The sequence below is a fragment of the Penicillium rubens genome (genome assembly GCF_028828025.1).
Source record: "Penicillium rubens strain IBT 27055 chromosome Unknown utg000003l_segment0_segment0, whole genome shotgun sequence".
NCBI classification, from domain to species: Eukaryota; Fungi; Ascomycota; class Eurotiomycetes; order Eurotiales; family Aspergillaceae; genus Penicillium; species Penicillium rubens.
The window spans coordinates 3,600,508-3,621,161 of record NW_026890601.1 but is presented as its reverse complement, the minus strand read 5'-3'; the positions used below and the strand labels follow the sequence as shown (position 1 = coordinate 3,621,161).

Sequence of the window (20,654 nt, the reverse complement as noted above, 5' to 3'; positions counted from 1 at the left end):
TCAATAACAATTGGCTAAGCGACACGAACTGGTTTAGTACCCGCTAGGAGGAACTAGACAATTGGGTGTAAGTTTAGGCCTACTTATTCTAATCAAGTCGCATTCGGTATTAACTAGATCTTACTAGTGCGAGCTACAAAAAAGTCTGCGACTGCGAGGGCTGTGAGCCACGGGAATACCTATTCGACCATGCTGTTATTGTATATTATCGGATATACTAGTTATACTTGATACTAAACCTGAGAAGCACGATCAATTCACTGAATCAGTCTATTAAAGTATGAAGGCGCTTCTTTCTATACCTCAAAAGCCGAGGTCGACAAAGGAGAAGGATGGCTGCCAGATTCTGCCATGGGAGAGACTATGAGGCTGCGCTGAAGTGAATACAAATGAAAAGGGACGGGATGCATACGCAAAATTCTCAGCAATGAAGCATACTACCTCAGACACTCGTCGGCGATCGAGGTTACATCGCTTCAAGCCTAAGGTTTTGGCACACATGAGCCATCAAATACCAGTGCTTCTCTTGCGATGATATTGGGAAGTCCAAGACTTCCCTATAAAGCACTGGGCACGGTGCTGACAACCCTGTATGCCATTACACGGAAGCTCGCGACAACTTGGTATGCAGCGTGACCAGAAGCATCGGTGCGAGTTATATCAGCGGGGCTGGCTCCTACCGGAGCCGCAGCTTCTGACCCGCGAAATGGGAGAACGGTATCCATACGCGACGACTGGAGCTCCAAGGCCCAAACGGCCATCCATAAAGCCAAGACGAACGCCAACCACAGCAGAATGGCCGAGCATGACTTTTCCCGTACGCCCCGAAACCGGAATCACCTAGTTCGGTCAAGTCGGTTCAATCAGGCAATGAGTGATATACGAGTAACCGCACTATGTCAGCCGATTGCTCATAAAAATGCCTTCAGGCCCCCATGAACGGGCAATGGAGTCCTTACAAGGCTCGTACCTTCTCCATCCAGGATGGTTTTTGCTATTGGTGAGCATATCGGAGATGGAACTGTGTTCGATATGGCCCCAGAGGCAGTAGAGTAAGAAGAAGCTGTACCTTTCCTAACAACTTCCCTTTTCACCTTCTCTGAATTTTCTGACTATTCGTTTACTTTTCTTTCTCTAGCTCGAATTTCCGTTCCCTGGATTCAAACACCCTTTTCCTAGGTCCACATCCCCTTCTCACTCAAGTTTTACTCAGAGACACCTCATCAACACTTCCATCTTAAGTCAGTTCCGCAATCTCTTAAGCCGCAGTCAGTTGACCACGACTCTTCATCCTACATAGGTCGAGACGGAGAGGAAGCTGCAGACCCTTGCGAGAATTGAAAATTACCGCCGCTGAAAGGCATCCTGAATGCTACGCGACTCCAGCCACCGAAATGGAGGACCTTGATATTGACAGCTTCGTTCTAACACGCCGGTTCACTCCTCGGAAATGGACTGCACTGTTGATCAGGAACAAGTTGGAACTCTCGACAGCCAAGAGAAACATATCGACCAAGGTCCTGGCAGACGTTGTGGAATCTCTCATTGGCGCAGCGTATGTAGACGGTGGAATCCGCGAAGCGCAGGCTTGTCTCCATCGCATTTTGCCGGAGATTAATCTTTTCACGAACAACATTTCACCTCTCATCTTGCCACAAGGTAAAGGCGTGAGCAATTTAATCAATCACCATCGATTGGCTGGTCTGCTTGGATACACTTTCAACGACCCTGCCCCGTGTGGTGTTGTTGAATCGGAAGATAAACCACATTCTCGAACCATTAATTTGCAAAGACTAAGATAGTAGAACCGTGGCAAAGGAAGAACTCGACTCTTCACACAAGACAGCTGGTCTTTCTGAAATTACACGCTTCGATATTGTTGATGCGGTAGTCCGACCCGATGAAGTGTTCGAGTTGAACCACCATCATTGGAGTCCACGCCAACGGTTCTGAACCCACATGAGACTTGGCGGCGACGGTGCTGATAGGGAAGATGTGGGTAGGGGGGCTATGGAGCTGGGGGAGGAGGTTGATGAGTGGGGATTGAACGTGAGGGGGACGACGAGCGAGTGGACACAAGCAAGGTACAGAGTCAGACCTGGACTAAAATGACACGGTGGTTTTTTTACTTCTAAGGTTGTCTTCACCTGTCTATTATTACATTATTCATACTTATCCTTACTTTTTCTTATTGGATAGCAGCGAAATGTAGCCAAAAAAGGATTGAGAGATGTCCAATAGACGCATTCGCACGCGGCGAACAATCTACAGGAAACACTCGATACTGGGGGATCTCAAGAATAGGCCAATGACTGGGAGGAGGCAGAACAGATTGCTAAAGGTTGGGAGGTTAAGGAGGGAGGTATCTGCCCATCTTTCATTCCTTGGCCTGTACTTATCATAAGACTACTTTTATGGTACAAACGCACTAGTATAGATTCACCTGAGTATTCCTTTCCAAGACCCTTCAGTCATATACACCAGACAAATTCCCAGAAGTTGATAGATAGATGCCGGCATAAGCGCTCAGCGATTTAAAGGAAAGCCCGCAAATTGCACACGAATTGGAAGTCAATAAGAGCGCTATAGTTACTAAACAGCAGGAATAAAGTCTTGTCTAACGGGTATGTCCATAGTCGCCTTATAAAACCAAGATCATACGTGTATCAAATCGAGAGACATCTCCGGTAAAAAGTAAGAACAGGGCATCCTACCTCATCCGTATGGGGGATTAGTGCTATTCTTGGACTCCAAATTTAGCCATAATATGTCCAGGTATGGGGGCTTGACACTGCAGATGTATGTAGCTAAAGCCTGCCAATATGGTTGGCTATAGTTGAGACGGAGCATCTGCCTTGATACCTACTTTTTCCAAGTCCGGCGCAACCGAGGCATCCTAATGCACTAGAGATACTCGGTGATAATGAGAGGCAGATTCTACTTCACCTTCCGATCTTTTGGTCTGGATGTAAATCATCCGAAAGGGTAAGGGGCCGGGAGTTTCGCTGACGTGTGGAACTGAAGCTGGTCCAGGTCTTCCAGGGTGGTGTACGCTACTGAAAATATTAGTAAATAAGCCAGATACCCCTGGACATCTCATGCAAGGTCAAAGGAGTGACGCGCAAAAAAAAAAAGGCTCCGACGCGGATCGAACGCGTGATCCCCCCGTTGCTGTGGTCGAAGACCTACAAGCGGGATGCCCTAACCACTAGGCCACGAAGCCGGTTTTGGACAATTCTTGTCTTTTTTTGTCATATATTATCTCCGCGCTACAAGATACTTTATCCCCTGCACTAGTCCCTATCGTATATAGTATGAGACGTTGCCGTGTACTCACACTACTTTTCGGCTCTAGAACAACCCCTGGAGAGATGGGGTATATCCATCGTCGAGGTCATGGTCATCTTTAGTCTCTCTCTCTTCCCTAACCTCTGTTCTGATTGACAGTCTACACCAAGTCCCAAAACATAAAGCAACTTATCAGCATGGAAATTATTCAAGCGGGTTGTGTAGAATTTTATATCTAGGACATGTCAGCCAAAGGCCAAGCCCTTAACGCTGAATGCCTCCAAGACTAGGATAAGAATTACTGGTATAGCATCACGAACCTAGGGCCTTACAGAGAACATACAATCGAAGAAGATACACATAAGTGAGCAAAATCAAGGAAACTCAGAATTACATAGAACATTCCTTCGTCAAATCATAACATAACAATGCAGTTCTCAAGAAGTGCGTGTACAAGAACAGCAAAGTGGAGGGTATGGATAGTACAACCGGGCCGGGAATAGGATGACTGATGAGACAATGGCAAGCCGAGGCCGCCGCCCACAAGCAAAGCCAACGAGTCCAGCCCCATTCTCATTCGTGATTCTGCACCTTATTGTCGCCCTTCACAGCCTCGGCATAAGTGGGTGGCGGTGGTGCACTGCTGCTCCCAGCATGTCCACTATCTTCGGTCTGGTTGTGCGGCTTGTGCGCCGGAGGAGGCGCCTGCTGGCCTTGGTTGTCGACTGTGCCATATCCGCGCTGTGGTTGGCGTGAAACGTAGTAGTAGGTAACGGTGCCATTCTCCAGATCGCGACGCCGACTCCCGCCACCGGGGATGGGCTCGTAGGCTACGTCGTCATCGTATGGTTCCGGATACTTGAGGATGATGTACCATGCATGGATGAGGCCCGGGAAGAAGCAGAGTAGGGTGAGGGTTATGTTGATGATTGAGTCAGCAGTGCAGAACCCAGCCTTGACCCAGACTGTTGATGCGGGGTTTTGGTTAGCATTGCATATAGTGTAGGAATGGTCTGCCTGTGGGTTTGGACTTACCTGCGACAGGTGGGAAGAAGACAGCGAGAACCGCTAGGAAAATGTCGGAGCTGCACATGGCTCACGGTGTCAGTGGTATCTTATAGGAAATGTGAGTTGTATCAAAGTACACTGGAAATGTGTGGCAATGGGTTAGAGGTTTTCCACAGGTTGGATGAGTCGCAGATTGTCTGACGGCAGCCTGGTCCAGATCAGATGATGTCAATGGTCACATGACCATAATTTGCCAGAGCCCTACATTGGACATAGGTACGGAGTACATAATATTGTATGACTTTCTATACTATATTCTACTTCAAAGTAAGGTGTCCATATTTACTGATTTGATGATCTATAGGAATCAGACTTATCAGATGTCTGCCCAAGCAAGCGGGTTTGATTTGACACGTCTTATGTAAGTACCTGGTACTTGCGTCTGCCGGGTACCTGCTGCTTGTTGATCGGTACCCTGTACTCCGTATTCCCCCGTACCGAGTCCAAATTGGTCCCTCGCATTCCCAACCGATACCTCGCATACGTTGAAGTGTGCTACATCTATTGGCAAATTCTGTGCAGGACGCAAGGGAATTCGGGAAATAAAATTGAAGCTTGTGATAATAGTATTTCCGAGTTTTCGATTGTCTCCAGACGGCTGGTGATAGCGATCGTCCTGTCTGAGCCGCGAACGGGTCATTAGCGAGGTGAACAGAGGGACTGGTCAGAATTTGACAAACGGCCATTGCCAATCAGAATTGACTTTGATAGTCATTGTATTTTATGCATAAGAGACAAAGTACACTATGTAGAGATTTCAGTCCCAATTGAACGTTGATACCTAAATGAGTCCAAACAAAGAGGAGGAAAAAAAGGTAAACAACGGAACAATTTCCCCCTTTTTATATTAATTGTCTTTCTACAAGTCCCTCTATCTGGAGTAAGATCGAGTTTAGCGTGAACCTGTACAGTTTACTCCATATGCCTCTCCGTGTTTCATAATTGCCCTTTTTTCCCAGCAGTTCATCTCCCTAGCCCCCCCCTGTTACCCACAAGCCCAGACCGTCGGTCTAATCTTGTCTTTCCAATCTTAGAACTTCATCTTGTCATCTCTTTCTCCCTTTTCGAATTCAGGCCTACGGGGCTCGGTTTACCTTTCCTTCCGGGCAGAACCCCGAGTCACTCGTTTACCTGCTTTTCACGCGTTTTTCTTCTGACTTTCGGCCTGGGGTCGACCATTTATCTTCTCTTCGAATATCGGAATCCTGGAACATTCTCGATCGCAATTGACACATTCCGCGGATATACCCAAAGGGGTTCATCTATAAGGACCGACAAATTTGTTCGGCATGTCGAACTGCATTTCCCTCTCGGGGTCAAGTGTTTGTCCTGCCTGGAGTAGCGCGTCAATTTCAACGAGTTCCAGCCTATATGCGAGCTTGTGAGTGGGAACACGCCCAATTAGGCATGGAGAAAATGATTGCTGACAGTGCGCTGTTAGCCCATTCCTTGAAAACATATCGAATGTGACGGATTTCGATAATTCATTAAATGACTATGTCCGTGGGTCATATATCTCGACCAAGTATGTGCTGACACCAATGGACTGGCAAAAGAGTCACTAACAGGCGCTCCCAGGTATGATGACTTACTAGGATGCCAAGGCGTCAATTCAAGCGCGCCCAACAATTACTATGCCCAGTATACAACCAGTGTTTTGTGCAGCAGTGTCGTGCAAAGCTCCATATCCGACTGCAAACTTTCCGCAGACGACTCGTTACCAATTTGCGTCGACACATGTGCACTTTGGGCCCGGAGTGAACAGGAGACCATGGCAAATACAGACTTATGCGGCGAGAGCGACAAGAACTACACGGACCTGATCTACGCCGAATTGACTATTTGCGAAAAACCATCCGACGCCCTCTCTGGAGATTGCGTCCAAGGAGCTGCGAATGAGCCGGACAACTGTGGCTTTGGGACAAATACCATTGGTCTCTGCACTTTTTGTGCGGACGGAACCGATAGCTGCTGCACGAAATCCAATGCCACAAGCCGCTGTGACGGTGTCCCAATACCGACTGCTACTCTACCACCTCTCACGCCCATGCCTTCCGCCACTGGAGATTCTAGCGATGGCTTGTCGGGCGGCGCAATTGCTGGGATCGTAATTGGCTCCCTTGTAGGGGCTGCCATACTAGGTGCTCTCGCCTTCTTTTGCATTTTCATGCGCCGCCGTCGTAGGACCCAGAACGACGCGCTCAACCAACCAAACCCACAAAGAAAGGGTGGATCACCATCGATGCAGCAGCCCCCAAGCCCAACGTCGTACAATATGGTCCCAGGAGGCCGAGTCACACGGATGTCTGCGCTGCGCGAAATGCCCAGTACATCATCGCCCGCCTATTCGCGTACCTCTGCAGCGATGTACGGCGGGGCCAAGTACAGCGACACGTCAGACTCAGAAGGCATGGGCGCCAGTCCAGGAGCTATGTCGAAGAGAATCCCACCAGTAACAGGGAAACGCCATGGCTCACTCTCGAGTAGCTCGGTTCTGGCTGGACTAGAAAGCGACAGCTCGCCTCGTTCCGGCCCGACAAACCAATACTCTTCCCCCGAAGCAGTAACCAGTGGTCGATCTGAGCAGCTGTCTTATTTCCGCGACTACTACTCTCAGGATGAGATTCATGCTGGCGACAAGGTTGCCGTCCTTTGGGCGTACTCGCCACGCGCAGGCGACGAATTCGAACTCGACCGAGGCGAGATGTTGAGGGTGATTGGCATCTGGGACGATGGCTGGGCGACGGGTGTGCGCCTTCCCGAGCGCGCCGAGGACCAAGACTTGAATTACCGCGAACAGCGCGACAGTGGTGTCTCGAACGGCTCGCGTATGCATGGTGCTTCGTCGCCCATGCCGTCAGGCGAGATCAAGGCTTTCCCGTTGGTCTGTGTCTGTCTACCGCAGCACTGGCACAAGATCATCGACGGCGGCCAGGAAGACGAGGAAGTTTGAGCACGGTTCTCAATTCTCAGTTTTCATGCAAAATTACGTCTTGACGACAGCGCGTTGATCCTTCTGTTCCGTCTTCCAGTGCGTTTCACGCCCTGGCTGGCGATCCTCCCGATCTCAACGATTGGCTCCATGCTCATTTTATACTCGTATTCGATATACCCCCCATTTTATGACGGTCATCTCGTCCTTTCCTTATTTTGACATTTTTTTCATTATCTTCTTCCACTTGATCCGTGTGGAACCGGTCGCTGGCGCATCGGGCTCGGTCAATGTGCTCTTTTCTCCTAGAGCACATCTCCGGTCTTTTTACGTACTACACCTGGGTTTGCCACTTGAGACCATTTCTATACCCCGATGGATGAACGCCGCTGAAGGTTTGGTCAGAAGATATCGGACACATATAGTGCACGCTTTAATGTATGTACATAATTAGACCAATTTTATCAAAGCTGGACCTTAATTAAGGTACAATAATTTCTCTATTAGATATGTAACCCAAACATTGAAGATATATCAGTTTCCCCAGGTTCTGCTCAATTCTTATCCGGGCACGGAGTTAGCGGAATCAATCCCTCCATTTCGCGATTGCTTAACAATTGCTTTTTACTAATCCAACCCCTCTTTGGATTTCGCAATGTCATTTATAATGGCGTGTCTTCCAAGGTTGCTCTATATAACTTCCTTCCCTGATCTCGACTCCTACACAATCACACAACACATCAATCCATAATGTCCTCCCCAAAGATCATCCTCTACACTAACCGCCTCTGCCCCTGGGCCCATCGCGCGCACATTGCTCTCAAGGAAATCGGCCTCGACTACGAAGAAGTGACAATTGACCTGAGCACACCGCGCGAGCCGTGGTATCTGGAGATCAACCCGGTAAGTGACAGTGCTCTTCCCACCCTCACTCTTTCATCAATCCACCTACACTACATACTACGAATCATACACTGTGAATTGTATACTAACATCCTCAACAGCGTGGCCTCGTCCCCACCATTTCCTACAATGGAAACATAATAACCGAATCCGGCATCGTCGCGCAATTCCTCGCAGACGCCCACCAAAGCCACCTCCTCCCCGCATCCTCACCCACCGAAAACGCCCTCTACCGCGCCCGTCTCTCCTTCTTCGTCGACGCCTTCTTCAGCAAAGTCCTACCTTCTTTCTTCGCCAGTATCCGCGCCGCCGATGACGCCGAGCGCGATGCCGCCGCCGAGCAGCTGGTCGCTGCTGTCGTGAAGGAGGTTGAGCCGCTCCTGGCCGACACGGAGGGCAAGGGTCCGTTCTTTGGCGGTAGCGAGAAATTGACCCTAGCGGAGGTTCAGGCCGGCTCGTTCTTGTTGAGGATTCTGAGCTTCGCTAAGCCTGAGCATGGTCTTGTTTCTGCTAAATTGCCCACTTTGCTGGAGCAGGTTCCTAGGTTTAAGCGCTGGGCTGAGGCGACGGCTGCGCATGAGAGTGTTAATTTTATTTATGATGAGAAGCTTGTCGCGGATAAGATGAGGGCTAAGTTTGCGCCGGCGCCGAAGGTTTAGGTCTCGTGTTTCTACCAGGCTTTAGGGTTGGGCTGATACATATCCACTACTTGGGCTGTTTTTTAATGTTGTTTATGGATTAGGAATGAGCAATGAATTTGTCAGATTTGTTATGTGATTTCTATATATTTTATAATTTTTGGTTCTAATATATACGTATATATTGGTATGAAGCTATACACTCTTGCTGGGTTATATGGTAGTATATATATTTTCCAAAGTTGGGTATGTTGCTAGATTCTCGGCATTACCAAGTTATATATACATCCATGGATGTATTCAGATATTGAGTATCTATGACTAGGCAGTACAATAATAATAGGCAGACGCAGTACATCTTTCAATATACAACATAGTAGAGTACTATAGTCTGCAGGTGGGCCGGGACAAAAATAGCCACTGACGTGTCCCATGGTTGAAGGTCGGCCAATTTTAGCTCGCAGACACCCACATTGGAGAGAAGCTCACATCTATGTACTCCATACATGTTATGCAGCTGTAGTCTAGGATGGTGTGATTTCGAAATCCGACCTACATCATGTACGGAGTACCTGATACTTCGAGGATGTAAACGGAAAAGACTCGTGAGCACACAAACATTGCTCATTATCCACGCATACGCCAGACAATATATTATTACTCAAGTCAAAAGCCCCAACGGCCTTGGAAATATTAAAAACTTTCTAAAAACCATATTAGATCAATTCTCTACACGTAATTACACTTGTAAACAGGTACCGAGCACTTTGATCACCAAAAGTCTGATATCACGTGCAGCAACCCCCACTATGGTCATGGCAACACCTGGGAAACAATTCACCCCTCAAACTCCATCTTTCCCCGTCTCATCCGTCTCCGTTGCCTCGATCCCCGCCTCCTTCAATTCCTGTAAGTCATTGGAATGCATACTACTTTGGCTTCTCATACCAAACCGAGAAGCTCGAGGGATTCCCCTGAGTTTGGCCACCCCAGCCACTGACATAGTGCTAGGCAGCCCCGTCCGTTTTTTGTCTCCTTCATCTACATAAGCCATCATGTCGGTTAGTATTGACTCTCCCAAACCCATTGTATACAACATTTAATACTGACCATGATATCGCGCAGCTCGCATCCGGGTAAGTCGTCGGCGGTTCCCGCGCTCGCAACCGGTTTCCCCTCACTTTCCACCATTTATTGACACCTGCCCCCTACAGTGTCCAGATTCAGGATGACTGCATCACTGCCTTCCAAGACTTCAGCCGGAGCCACGGCAAGACCAAGTACATCATCTACAAGATCGCCGACGACAAGAAGTCGGTTGTCGTAGACTCAGTCGGCAAGGACCAGGACTACGAGGTCTTCCGCAACGAGCTCGCCGATGCCAAGGACAGCCAGGGCCGTGTCGCCCCCCGTTACGCCGTCTACGATGTCGAGTACGAGCTTCCCGGTGAGGGCAAGAGGTGCGCATTCCCATGATCACAATTGTTCACCGGTCCCCGCTGACCTGATTATTCCCACAGAAGCAAGATTATCTTCATCTCCTGGGTGCCCAGCGAGACCCCCACTCTCGTAAGTTTCCCACCAGACCCAGGTTCAAACCCAATCTCAGACCCAATAACTAATTCTATTTCAGTGGTCCATGATCTACGCCAGCACCCGCGAGGTTCTCAAGAACGCCCTCAACGTCGTCACTTCCATCCACGCCGATGACAAGTCCGATATCGAGTGGAAGACAGTCCTGAAGGAGGCCAGCGGTGGCAAGGCATAGATGATAGCGCCGGCTGGATCCGGGCTGCGCGACTGATAAGGGTGCGCCCTTGACGGCGCCGCGGAACGATCAATTCATTACCTTCTCTGCACACCGTTCTCCCATTTTCTTCTTAGTTGCAATGCAAGACCGTTACGACTTGGCCCGTGTTTGTTTTCATTTCGCGAGAGGCCTGAAAAGTCTTGTTCCACTTGTTCCAATCGTTCTGAATGATTTCCACCTCAGATTGAGGGTATCTGGCTACCGGGCACAGAATCTTGCTGCCTGTTGGTTGTACTGCACATGGTGGGTGAGAGGATCTCGGGATGTGTGGCGTTGAATGTAGAATAGTTAAGCAACTGGACGACTCCTGGCTTTTCCGGCGAAGTTATTGCTTGACTGGGTCTAGTTCATAGGCGGGTAAAGATTCCGACAACCGTCAAAAGGAGTTGAGCGACTGGCTAAAACTGGGCAAATTAGCAAATAGAGGCGTGATGACAGTTCAAATAATTTTTAAAAAAAAAGAGGTCACAAGCCACTTAAAGAATATCAACATCATGCCATATATGTTGTAGCTGAAAATGATGATGATGCTGACTGGGAGAGCCGGTTTGGGCGACGAGCCAATGAGGAGCCGGCCAAACCAAAACCGCACTAGTCCCGACCGGATCCTCGCCTTTCCACCTCAAACCACAAGAAACGTCTTCAAGTCATTCCCCATCCACGATCCCCCTCCACTCTCTCCTAAGCCGTGCCCTGGCGTGCTTTCTGGCTTTCAACCTCCCGACCTCCCTCTAATTACCTCAATTGAACTCGATTTAGACGTGGTGCTGCCACCTCCCGCCTGCCGCACAATGTTTCTTCGCACCGTTTCTCGCGCTGTCCCTCGCAGCACCGCGGCCATCCGTGCTGCACCGACTGCCTCTGTGAACGCCCTGCAGACCCGCGCTGCCTCGGACCATGCTATCCCCAACCCTACCCTCGCCAACATTGAGAAGCGCTGGGAGGTCATGCCCCCTCAGGAGCAGGCCGAGCTCTGGATGCAGCTCCGTGACCGCATGAAGGTTGACTGGCACCAGATGACCCTGCAGGAGAAGAAGGCCGGTACGTGATATTCCAGAACGGGTGGGCTTGAAAGACAGCCTCTCGCCTGGACTACCCTGGGGCTTCCGAGGTTACCTGTTTTCGGGATGGTCCCGCCCCCTCGAACTTCCACAATTGTCTTTGCAAGTAGTCATTTTTCGCTGACATCAATTTCTCCTCTATTGCAGCTTACTACATTGCCTTCGGCGCCCACGGCCCCCGCGCCCAGCCCCCCAAGGGTGAGGGCATGCGCGTGTTCGCCAAGGTGCTCCAGCTCACTGCCGCCTCCGTTGCTGTCTTCTACGCCATCCACGCCTTCGCCGGCAAGCAGCCCGCCACCATGTCCAAGGAGTGGCAGGAGGCCTCCAACGAATATGCCCTGGTACATATCACTCCCGTTTCCCCCTTCCGACCGCAGTTGGGAGAAGTCTCTGCTCCAGCCGAGTTGGATGATGCTAACCTATCCGACTACAGAAAGAGAAGATCAACCCCATCCACGGCATCAGCAAAGAGGGTTACGAAGGCAAGGGCTTCGTCCAGAGCCCCCCTGCCGAGAAGTCATAGGTGTACCAGTTGCCCGACCGGGAATGAGTTGATATCTACGCCGGACGGACGGCGGCACCCATCGCACGATCTATATGTCGATCTTATTACAAGCTACTCTTTCCATAGCCATGTTCGACATGTCTTTGTGTCGGAGGATGGGCCTCCGCCCGTGCGCGCGGCCGTCGATTGTTCCATTCTATCTTTTTTGGCAAGCATTGGAAAATGCGTGTATCCCGTACTGTGCTATAATCAATGTATCTCTTTTGTAGCCATAGAGCAAGAGCTTTGGTGTGATATAGGATATAAAATACGTGTATGTGTCTCTGTATATGTCTCCCTTCCGATATGGCGTGGCCTACGGAGTGATTCGGAACCAACGTAAGTGCGGAGAATCCCTGCGGGAACACGGTTTCGAGGGTAACAGAATAGTAATTAGTTTTTTTTTTATGGAGATGTAAAATAGAAATAGAAATATGAATTGAAATTATAATGAATATAACACATAATATTAGCTTCGAATATAATTTAGTGTATAAGGTCTATAGATTCTATATAAGTTCGTTTCTACCCGGAATTGGTTGACCCCCCAACACGTCAGAGTTTTTCCGATGTTCGGACCAAAGGGTCATCTCCCATGATATATTCCATTTTAAACACTTTCACCAGCTTACTCCGTACAGGCTACATGTTTTAATTGAAATATCATGAGAGGTTTCTCCGGGGCAGCCATGTCATTCAGTAAAAAACCGCGGTGGCTCCCCTGCACCCGGCCGCCAAGCCCCGATGTGTGTGCGCGAATTCCAGGGCAACGGGCTGAGCTTCCTCGGTCACCACCTCACCACACGAGATTAGTGACAATGGGTATTTTAAAAAAATAGAGATGAAGATTTATACATGGAAAATCCTTCTAAATAAGAAAATCAAGCTCTTTCCCCTGTAGAAAGCTCAAGTTGGTGCTCGGTTCATCACGGGATCGTCGGCAAAACCGCCCCGGAAAGGCTAAGGGCCAGCAGTCCCCATCCACCAACCTCTTCCCTTCCTCTTCTTCCCTCTTTTCCCGTTCCAACCTCACCTCTTCCTTTCCATCACAACTCGCTCTTCAACACCGTCATCATGTTCAAGAGGTATGACTTGTTGATCCATTTAAGCTTCTTCTCTTTTTCATTTTGAAACTAATTTTTTAATCTCTCTAGCGGTCTCGCCCGGTCCTTTGGCAGGGCTGCTTTTGCCCGGACGACCCCCGTCGCCCGCGCCTTCCAGCCCGTCCGCTCCAATGCTCTCCCGGCTCTTGCCCGCTTCGCTAGCTCCGACGCTACTCTGACCGGAAAGGTTCACCAGGTCATTGGTGCCGTCGTTGACGGTACGTGTTGTCGACTCCTGACGGAATGGGCACCTCGCGAAAATCTTTTCCCTGGACCCAATCCATCGCCGAAATCATCGCAATCAACCCCAAAATCATCAACAAAACCGTATCTGACTTTCTATTCGCCATATTATAGTGAAGTTCAGCGGCGAGAAGCTCCCTGCCATTTACAACGCCATTACCACCACCAACAACGGCCAGAAGCTCGTTCTGGAGGTTGCTGTACGTGATCTGATTGGCTGAACCTTGATTCAAACAGACCAAAGCTAACGAGCCCTACAGCAACACTTGGGTGAGAATGTCGTCCGTACTATTGCCATGGACGGTAAGCTTCGCACCCCCCTTCTCACCCCTTTCTTGGGCCACCGTGTCGTTCCCTACCCGATCGGGGGACCCACTGAGTCTCTGCCTCTACTGTACACGAGCTTCAACTAACGTCATCTAAAGGTACTGAGGGTCTCTCCCGTGGTGTCGCCGCCGAGGACACTGGTGCTCCCATCACCATCCCCGTCGGTCCCTCCACTCTCGGCCGTATCATCAACGTCACTGGTGACCCCATTGACGAGCGTGGTCCCATCAAGGCCACCAAGTTCGCTCCCATCCACGCCGAGCCCCCTGCTTTCGTCGACCAGTCCACCTCTGCCGAGATTCTCGTCACTGGTATTAAGGTTGTCGACCTGCTCGCCCCCTACGCCCGTGGTGGTAAGATTGGTCTGTTCGGTGGTGCCGGTGTCGGTAAGACCGTGTTCATTCAGGAGCTGATTGTAAGGATTTTCCCCTCTATTTCACCCTTGAAAATGGCCATAAAATGCTTATACTTTCGACCTTTTAGAACAACATTGCCAAGGCCCACGGTGGTTACTCCGTGTTCTGTGGTGTCGGTGAGCGTACCCGTGAGGGTAACGATCTGTACCACGAGATGCAGGAGACTGGTGTCATCCAGCTTGAGGGTGACTCCAAGGTCGCTCTTGTGTTCGGTCAGATGAACGAGCCCCCCGGTGCCCGTGCCCGTGTCGCCCTGACCGGTCTGACCATTGCCGAGTACTTCCGTGACCAGGAGGGTCAAGATGTGCTGCTCTTCATTGACAACATTTTCCGTTTCACCCAGGCCGGTTCCGAGGTGTCTGCCCTTCTGGGTCGTATCCCCTCTGCCGTCGGTTACCAGCCTACCCTGGCTGTCGACATGGGTGTCATGCAGGAGCGTATCACCACCACCCAGAAGGGTTCTATCACCTCCGTCCAGGCCGTCTACGTGCCCGCTGACGATCTGACTGATCCCGCCCCCGCCACCACCTTCGCTCACTTGGATGCCACCACTGTCTTGTCCCGTGGTATCTCCGAGTTGGGTATCTACCCCGCTGTCGACCCTCTCGACTCCAAGTCCCGTATGCTCGACCCCCGTATCATCGGTGAGGAGCACTACGCCACCGCCAGCCGTGTCCAGCAGATGCTCCAGGAGTACAAGTCCCTCCAGGATATCATTGCCATTCTCGGTATGGACGAGTTGTCCGAGGCTGACAAGCTCACCGTCGAGCGTGCCCGTAAGCTCCAGCGTTTCCTGTCCCAGCCCTTCGCCGTCGCCCAGGTCTTCACTGGTATCGAGGGTACCCTTGTTGACCTGAAGGACACCATCGCCTCCTTCAAGGCCATCATTGCTGGTGAGGGTGACGACCTCCCCGAGGCCGCCTTCTACATGGTTGGCGACATCAACGCTGCCCGCGCCAAGGGTGAGAAGATTCTGGCTGAGCTTGAGAACAAGGCCTAAATGTAATTTTGTCATTTGCTAGCTAGCGCCGTCTTAACTTCCCCCTTCCATCTTCAAGCTCTTCCTCTCCTTGTCCTCTGTTCCCTCACCTATTCTCTATTGGTTCTTCCAGTCTCATTTAATTCCCTTTGTCAGAACACTCAATGTTCCAACGTTGTACGCGACAACACCATTTCCCTTATTCGAGGCGTGTATATTACTGTGTACATTACCCGATCTAAGAGAAAAACGAATGCAACAAGAAAGGGGATTGATTTCACTTCCGTTTTTTTGGCTGCATGGTTGTCGCATCAACGTTGGAACTCCCTTGTTTCGTTCTTTCTAGACTCGATCCGAAAGGAACCCGAGCAAGGGAATATGAAATGTTCTGGGATGTGCTGAGGGCAGAATCGTGGTGTTTGGGATTGACGATGAATGACTGGGAGATTTTGTTTTATGGTTTGGGGGGAGGTGATGCGTTCTATCTTAGCGAGTTGATGGGATTTTAAAGCCGGTCTGGATTGGAGATACCTTACACAACCCCCCTCGACCGGCGTGTTTCATTATTTTGTGTATTTAGAGTTCAAAACCTGATTCTCGACATCTTTTCCTTTGTGATTGCGTCCTGGGTTTTTTGTCTATGTAGATGTGTAGGTGTAGGTGTAGGTGTAGTTGATGGATGCTGTTGTACATTCCCTGTACAGCTACTCGACTCGATTATCCAGGCTGGTCTGTAGCTTGTAGTCCATGCTGGTAATTCTCTGACTGGGACTGATCTAGGTTATATGGTGCCTCTATACCGAATCTTATTTCCTCGAGATGGTCTTTCTATACTATCTACAGCTGACCCGTGCAACACACTATCTTCCTTAAAAAGCTCTCTCTGTCCAGTCTACAATGCAAATGCATTTAAAAAACAATGTATATAATATGAGACGTTGCTAGACATAGATAGCCGTGATTAGAAACAAATGCAGGAGATTAGACAACGAGGAAGTAGGTCAAATCACGTCAACCGCACGAGCGAAGAACAACACCTAGTAAAATAACCAGCAGCAGAAGTTCTGTCTCCCAGTCGGCTGCATGCGAGACGCAGACACAGACATGGATTGGCGTTCACATTACAGAGTACTTTCCAGAGCCAGAACCTGCAAGGAACGTGGCAAAGTCAGCAAACCAGAACAAACACAGACGGGGAGCAAAGGAAAAGGCTAAGCACATACCAAAGCAGTCCTGGTAGGGATATAAACCTGCACGAAATTCTTCCTCCCATTCCACTCCAGATCAGTAGTAAAGAAGCGCGTCTCTTTAACATTCCGCCCAAGCCCACCAAACACCGTCTCATCCGTATCAAGAACAATCCGATACGTACCAGGGGCATCAACGCCCACACGGTAATCAGTGAAGCTCTTCGTAGAATTGAAATTGAAGATCCAAAGCAACCCGGCCCGCTCAAAGACAAGGACCTTGTCACTCTCATTCTTCAAACTGATATACGCCTGCGGCGCAGAAAGCCACCCATACTTCTGCTCGGTCAGCTGCATCCCGCGGTCGAACTCGTTCAGGAAACGGTACCGCAGCAGCGAGTCTTCGGTTAGGTTTAGCTGCCGGCGCGCGTACCAGAAGGAATTGTTGTTACCGGCGCGGGGGAAGTCCAGCCATTCTGGGTGTCCGAATTCGTTGCCTTCGAAGTTTAGGTAGCCTTCGCCGCCGAGGGCGTGCGTTACTAGTCGGATCATCTTGTGCAGTGCCATGCCGCGCTCGATTACCGGGGTGAACTCCGTTAGCGTGGACATGTGTGTGTACATCTCTTTGTCGCAGAGCCACATCATTAGTGTCTTGTCGCCGACGAGGCTGGGGTTATGTGTTAGTTGGTTGATTGAATGTGGATGTGTGGGGTTGGGGTTGGTGTGGGGTTGGACTTACGCTTGGTCGTGGCTTTCGGCGTAGGCAATGGTTTTCTCGCCGTGGCGACGGTTGGTGAGCGTGAAGGAGATGCTGCCCATGTCCCACTCGTCGTCGGTGCTTTCCTTCAGGAGCTTGATCCACATGTCTGGGATGGCCATTGCGAGGCGGTAGTCGAAGCCGGCACCGCCTAGCGCGTGGGGTAGACACAGTGCGGGCATGCCGGAGACATCCTCTGCGACTGTGATGCAGTCTGGGTAGAGTTCGTGCAGCATCTGGTTGGCGAGGGTGAGGTATGTGACGCCCTCCTCGTCGACGGCTGGCCCGAAGTACTCGTGGTACCCGCCGGAGAAGCCACTGTTCCTTTTAGTTAGAAGGTTCTTCTAAAACATAGTAGGATAATGCACGTACGTTCCGATACCATGGTGGGTATAGAGCATGCTGGTCACACCATCGAAGCGGTATCCATCGAATTTATACTCTTCCATCCAGAAGCGCAGATTACTCAAAAGGAAACGCAGCACCTCGTGATTTCCATAATTGAACAGACGGCTGTCCCACAGCTCATGACGGCCCTTCGCACCACCATGGAAGTAGAGGTGGTCCGTTCCATCGAACTCGTTAATTCCATCGATGACGTTCTTAGAGGCATGGCTGTGGACCACATCAAGCAGAACGATCAGCCCCATGCCGTGGGCTGTGTCAACAAGCTCCTTCAGATCCTCTGGGGATCCGTAGCGACTGCTCGCCGCGAAGAAGTTGTTGACCTGGTACCCGAAGCTAGCATAGTATGCATGCTCCATGATGGCCATTAGCTGGATTGCATTGTATCCCAGATACTTAATACGGGGCAGCATGTTCTTCGTAAACTCCTTGTATGTAGCGACCTTTGTCTCCGGCGACGAGATGCCGACGTGTGCCTCGTAGATGCGCAGGCTCTCGGGCTTCTTGGGCCGCGCGTGCTGGAACTTGTGTACCTCGTCTACGGGCGGGTTCCAGAAAACGGCATCATATGCAGGAGACACGGTCAGGTCTTGGACCACGCGCTTGATCCAAGCGGGGATTCGGTAGATGCGCTCGCCGCTGGGGAGTACCATTGTGATCTGTGAGGGGTTGTTAGGGGAGTGATCTGATGACATGCAGGATTGATGTGTTTACCTTGATCTTGCTGTCATGGGGAATAGCGGCAACGCCGTTCTTCGCCGGTACCGTTACATTCCAGACGCCGAAGCTGTTCTTCGTCATGGGGTTGGCATTGACGTCCCAGTTGTCTGCCAGTCTCAGTCAAGCTCTGCAAACATAGGCAGTACACAACGTACTGAATTCGCCGACTAAAGAAGCCTCCTTTGCGTTGGGGGCCCATTCTTGGTATTTGATCTCTCCGTTGGGTTGCGCATGAAGTCCGAAGGTTTCATAGCCCTGATAAGTGCATTAGTTTAGAGAATACGCATAAATGGAGCTCAATTCACCTTGCTGAACTTGTCCAGTCCACCTTCTGTTTCATTGATGGTCTTGGCCCATTCCTCGACTACTTGGTATCTATGTTTCAAGACAGCGCGATGGGGTTCCAGCCAAGGGTCTAGCTGGATAACACCTAATTTTTTTTTTGGTTAAAATTGGAAGCACATTTGAAAATAGTAGTAATTGTAAGCTTACCAGTGCCATCAGTGGGAATATTTGAGGTTTCAATGGTAGAAGACATATCTGGGGAGAGCTGAGGTGGAGAGAAGATGGGGGGGGGGGGGGGGAGGTCCAGATCAAGGAAATCCCAGAAATTCCAGCGGGGGGACTCTCAACATGTGACATCAACCCCTCAACGCTTTGTCCTTCTTAACTTTCCTGGATATTTTCATATTTTCATGGAGATTTTGATATATTTATTTTTGTCCTTCCGTCTTTTACAAAATTGCTGCATTGGACTTTGATCCTCTTCGAGCTCTCGGGATGTGGAGCATCGACGGGAACGGATCCGCAGGTACAGAGCTGTTTTCAGACATCCTACCCTACAGGTACGTTCAGCTCTACAGCTTCATGATTATCTTGGCAAATTTAACCTTAGAGACTAGCTACTTAGACGGTCTTTTTCGTTGGTCGTCTTCTCTCACCGGGAGAGTATCTCAGAAGTTACACAATATCGTGCAGGTACCCCTTCAGGTGCAAGGGTCTAGTCGATAGCAGCCAGTTCCGGCTTGAAAAAGGGCTGGTAGACTGAAGGACACATTCTAAGAGCTTGTTGGCCAGGTGGAGATACCATAATTACCTGCTGCTTAACCCCTCCGGTCCTTGGAGAGTTTCTACATTTCTCCCAACGTGAGCAGAAGAGCTTGCAACCTAGCATAACCGGCCCATTGACATAGCCGATTTTGCAGACATGCCAGTCAAATCAAAAACCGCCCCCTTAAATGATACCTCGGAATAATGCAACTGCTTCGTCCCAAGATATGTCTATGTCCATCCAAAAGAGAAGCGGCGAACTAAATCAGAACCTTCGGCAAAGCGACGTAGATGCTTGCTCTTGGTATGTGTAGCCTCAGCCAGGATCGTGCCACCCCGGGATCGGCCAGGCTTGCCCTCGTATACATCATTCATTTCTGCTGTCAACAGTGAGGAAACAAATGCCTCATACTTGGCACCGCCCTAGCTAACGTCCAGTCGATAAGACCGGAACAAGATTTCGATAATATGGCAGTGGGTTATGTAATACCATATCCATTGCAAACTTGGATATGGTTCTGTAGGCAGATTTTGTTATGGTCAAGTGGCGATATACGCTGCTAGGCTATCGACTTAACCCGGGGAACAGAGAGCAAATGCAAGGGATCTAACTGCGCCGTCCTAGGACAAATAGGGTCCCGTGATTGTGCACCCCAACGTAAATCCTTATATCCACGCCTAGCCCCGTCTTCCCGTGTACTTAGTGATGGCTGGTTACCGTCCTGAAGAAGACAATGACCTTTACCGGCTCGGTGGATACCACCCTGTTCATCTTGGCGATGTCTTTCATTGTCGCTATGAGGTCCTCAGAAAACTTGGTTACGGTCGGTACTCGACAGTATGGCTAGTGAAGGATCAAAGGCGAGACGACTGTGTCACTGTTATCTTGATGGGACATTCTCTGATTATCTGGACCTTTTAGGACTGGCAGCTACAAGGCTTTGAAGGTGCTCAGCGCAGAATGTTACGATGGGTCTCAAGATATATTCGAACTGGAAGTTCTCGAGCGGTTACGGGATTCCGATCCGAAACATGATGGATATCGACATATCCCCAAGCTTGTCGATTCATTTAATCATCTTGGCCCGAACGGTCATCATCTATGTCTTGTGTTGGAGCCTATGGGAGAGAACCTAAGCACTTTTGGCACGTTGTTTGCCAAGAATCAGGTCCCAAATTCGATCATGCAACGCTTTGGCCAGCAACTTCTTCTTTGCCCTAGA

At 49.9% G+C, this 20,654-nt stretch overlaps 9 protein-coding genes across 9 annotated transcripts; 6 read left to right on the top strand and 3 right to left on the bottom strand.

The window, feature by feature from the left end:
• Positions 1–557: 557 nt before the first annotated feature.
• Positions 558–761, bottom strand: N7525_007597 (uncharacterized protein; the record flags this gene model as incomplete). The annotated part of the gene is made up of 1 exon (XM_061214150.1): positions 558–761. One exon carries the CDS (start codon positions 759–761, stop codon positions 558–560), a length of 204 nt encoding a protein of 67 aa, XP_061068581.1.
• Positions 762–984: 223 nt separating this feature from the next.
• N7525_007596 (ribonuclease III domain-containing protein) lies at positions 985–1,802 on the top strand (the record flags this gene model as incomplete). Its single annotated transcript, XM_061214149.1, has 2 exons — positions 985–1,052; positions 1,301–1,802. 2 exons carry the CDS (start codon positions 985–987, stop codon positions 1,800–1,802), a joined length of 570 nt encoding a protein of 189 aa, XP_061068580.1.
• A 2,059-nt stretch (positions 1,803–3,861) lies between these two features.
• Positions 3,862–4,381, bottom strand: N7525_007595 (putative stress response RCI peptide; the record flags this gene model as incomplete). Its single annotated transcript, XM_002568001.1, has 2 exons — positions 3,862–4,253; positions 4,324–4,381. 2 exons carry the CDS (start codon positions 4,379–4,381, stop codon positions 3,862–3,864), a joined length of 450 nt encoding a protein of 149 aa, XP_002568047.1.
• A 1,264-nt stretch (positions 4,382–5,645) lies between these two features.
• Positions 5,646–7,309, top strand: N7525_007594 (SH3 domain protein; the record flags this gene model as incomplete). The annotated part of the gene is made up of 3 exons (XM_002568000.1): positions 5,646–5,737; positions 5,798–5,881; positions 5,935–7,309. The coding sequence occupies 3 exons, from the start codon at positions 5,646–5,648 to the stop codon at positions 7,307–7,309; spliced, it is 1,551 nt and encodes a 516-aa protein (XP_002568046.1).
• Positions 7,310–8,038: 729 nt separating this feature from the next.
• On the top strand, positions 8,039–8,850 carry N7525_007593 (glutathione S-transferase family protein; the record flags this gene model as incomplete). The annotated part of the gene is made up of 2 exons (XM_002567999.1): positions 8,039–8,191; positions 8,293–8,850. The coding sequence occupies 2 exons, from the start codon at positions 8,039–8,041 to the stop codon at positions 8,848–8,850; spliced, it is 711 nt and encodes a 236-aa protein (XP_002568045.1).
• A 1,034-nt stretch (positions 8,851–9,884) lies between these two features.
• Positions 9,885–10,597, top strand: N7525_007592 (actin-binding ADF family protein; the record flags this gene model as incomplete). The annotated part of the gene is made up of 5 exons (XM_002567998.2): positions 9,885–9,890; positions 9,955–9,965; positions 10,044–10,289; positions 10,350–10,398; positions 10,463–10,597. The coding sequence occupies 5 exons, from the start codon at positions 9,885–9,887 to the stop codon at positions 10,595–10,597; spliced, it is 447 nt and encodes a 148-aa protein (XP_002568044.1).
• Positions 10,598–11,157: 560 nt separating this feature from the next.
• N7525_007591 (cytochrome c oxidase subunit IV family protein) lies at positions 11,158–12,291 on the top strand (the record flags this gene model as incomplete). Its single annotated transcript, XM_002567997.2, has 3 exons — positions 11,158–11,680; positions 11,848–12,041; positions 12,134–12,291. 3 exons carry the CDS (start codon positions 11,158–11,160, stop codon positions 12,221–12,223), a joined length of 807 nt encoding a protein of 268 aa, XP_002568043.2. The 3' UTR covers positions 12,224–12,291.
• A 1,027-nt stretch (positions 12,292–13,318) lies between these two features.
• Positions 13,319–15,333, top strand: N7525_007590 (F1F0 ATP synthase subunit beta; the record flags this gene model as incomplete). Its single annotated transcript, XM_002567996.1, has 6 exons — positions 13,319–13,329; positions 13,399–13,565; positions 13,705–13,790; positions 13,851–13,893; positions 14,016–14,332; positions 14,401–15,333. 6 exons carry the CDS (start codon positions 13,319–13,321, stop codon positions 15,331–15,333), a joined length of 1,557 nt encoding a protein of 518 aa, XP_002568042.1.
• A 1,100-nt stretch (positions 15,334–16,433) lies between these two features.
• N7525_007589 (1,4-alpha-glucan branching enzyme GLC3) lies at positions 16,434–18,919 on the bottom strand (the record flags this gene model as incomplete). Its single annotated transcript, XM_002567995.2, has 8 exons — positions 16,434–16,460; positions 16,536–17,166; positions 17,239–17,574; positions 17,629–18,320; positions 18,376–18,488; positions 18,537–18,636; positions 18,687–18,811; positions 18,874–18,919. The coding sequence occupies 8 exons, from the start codon at positions 18,917–18,919 to the stop codon at positions 16,434–16,436; spliced, it is 2,070 nt and encodes a 689-aa protein (XP_002568041.2).
• Positions 18,920–20,654: the final 1,735 nt, after the last annotated feature.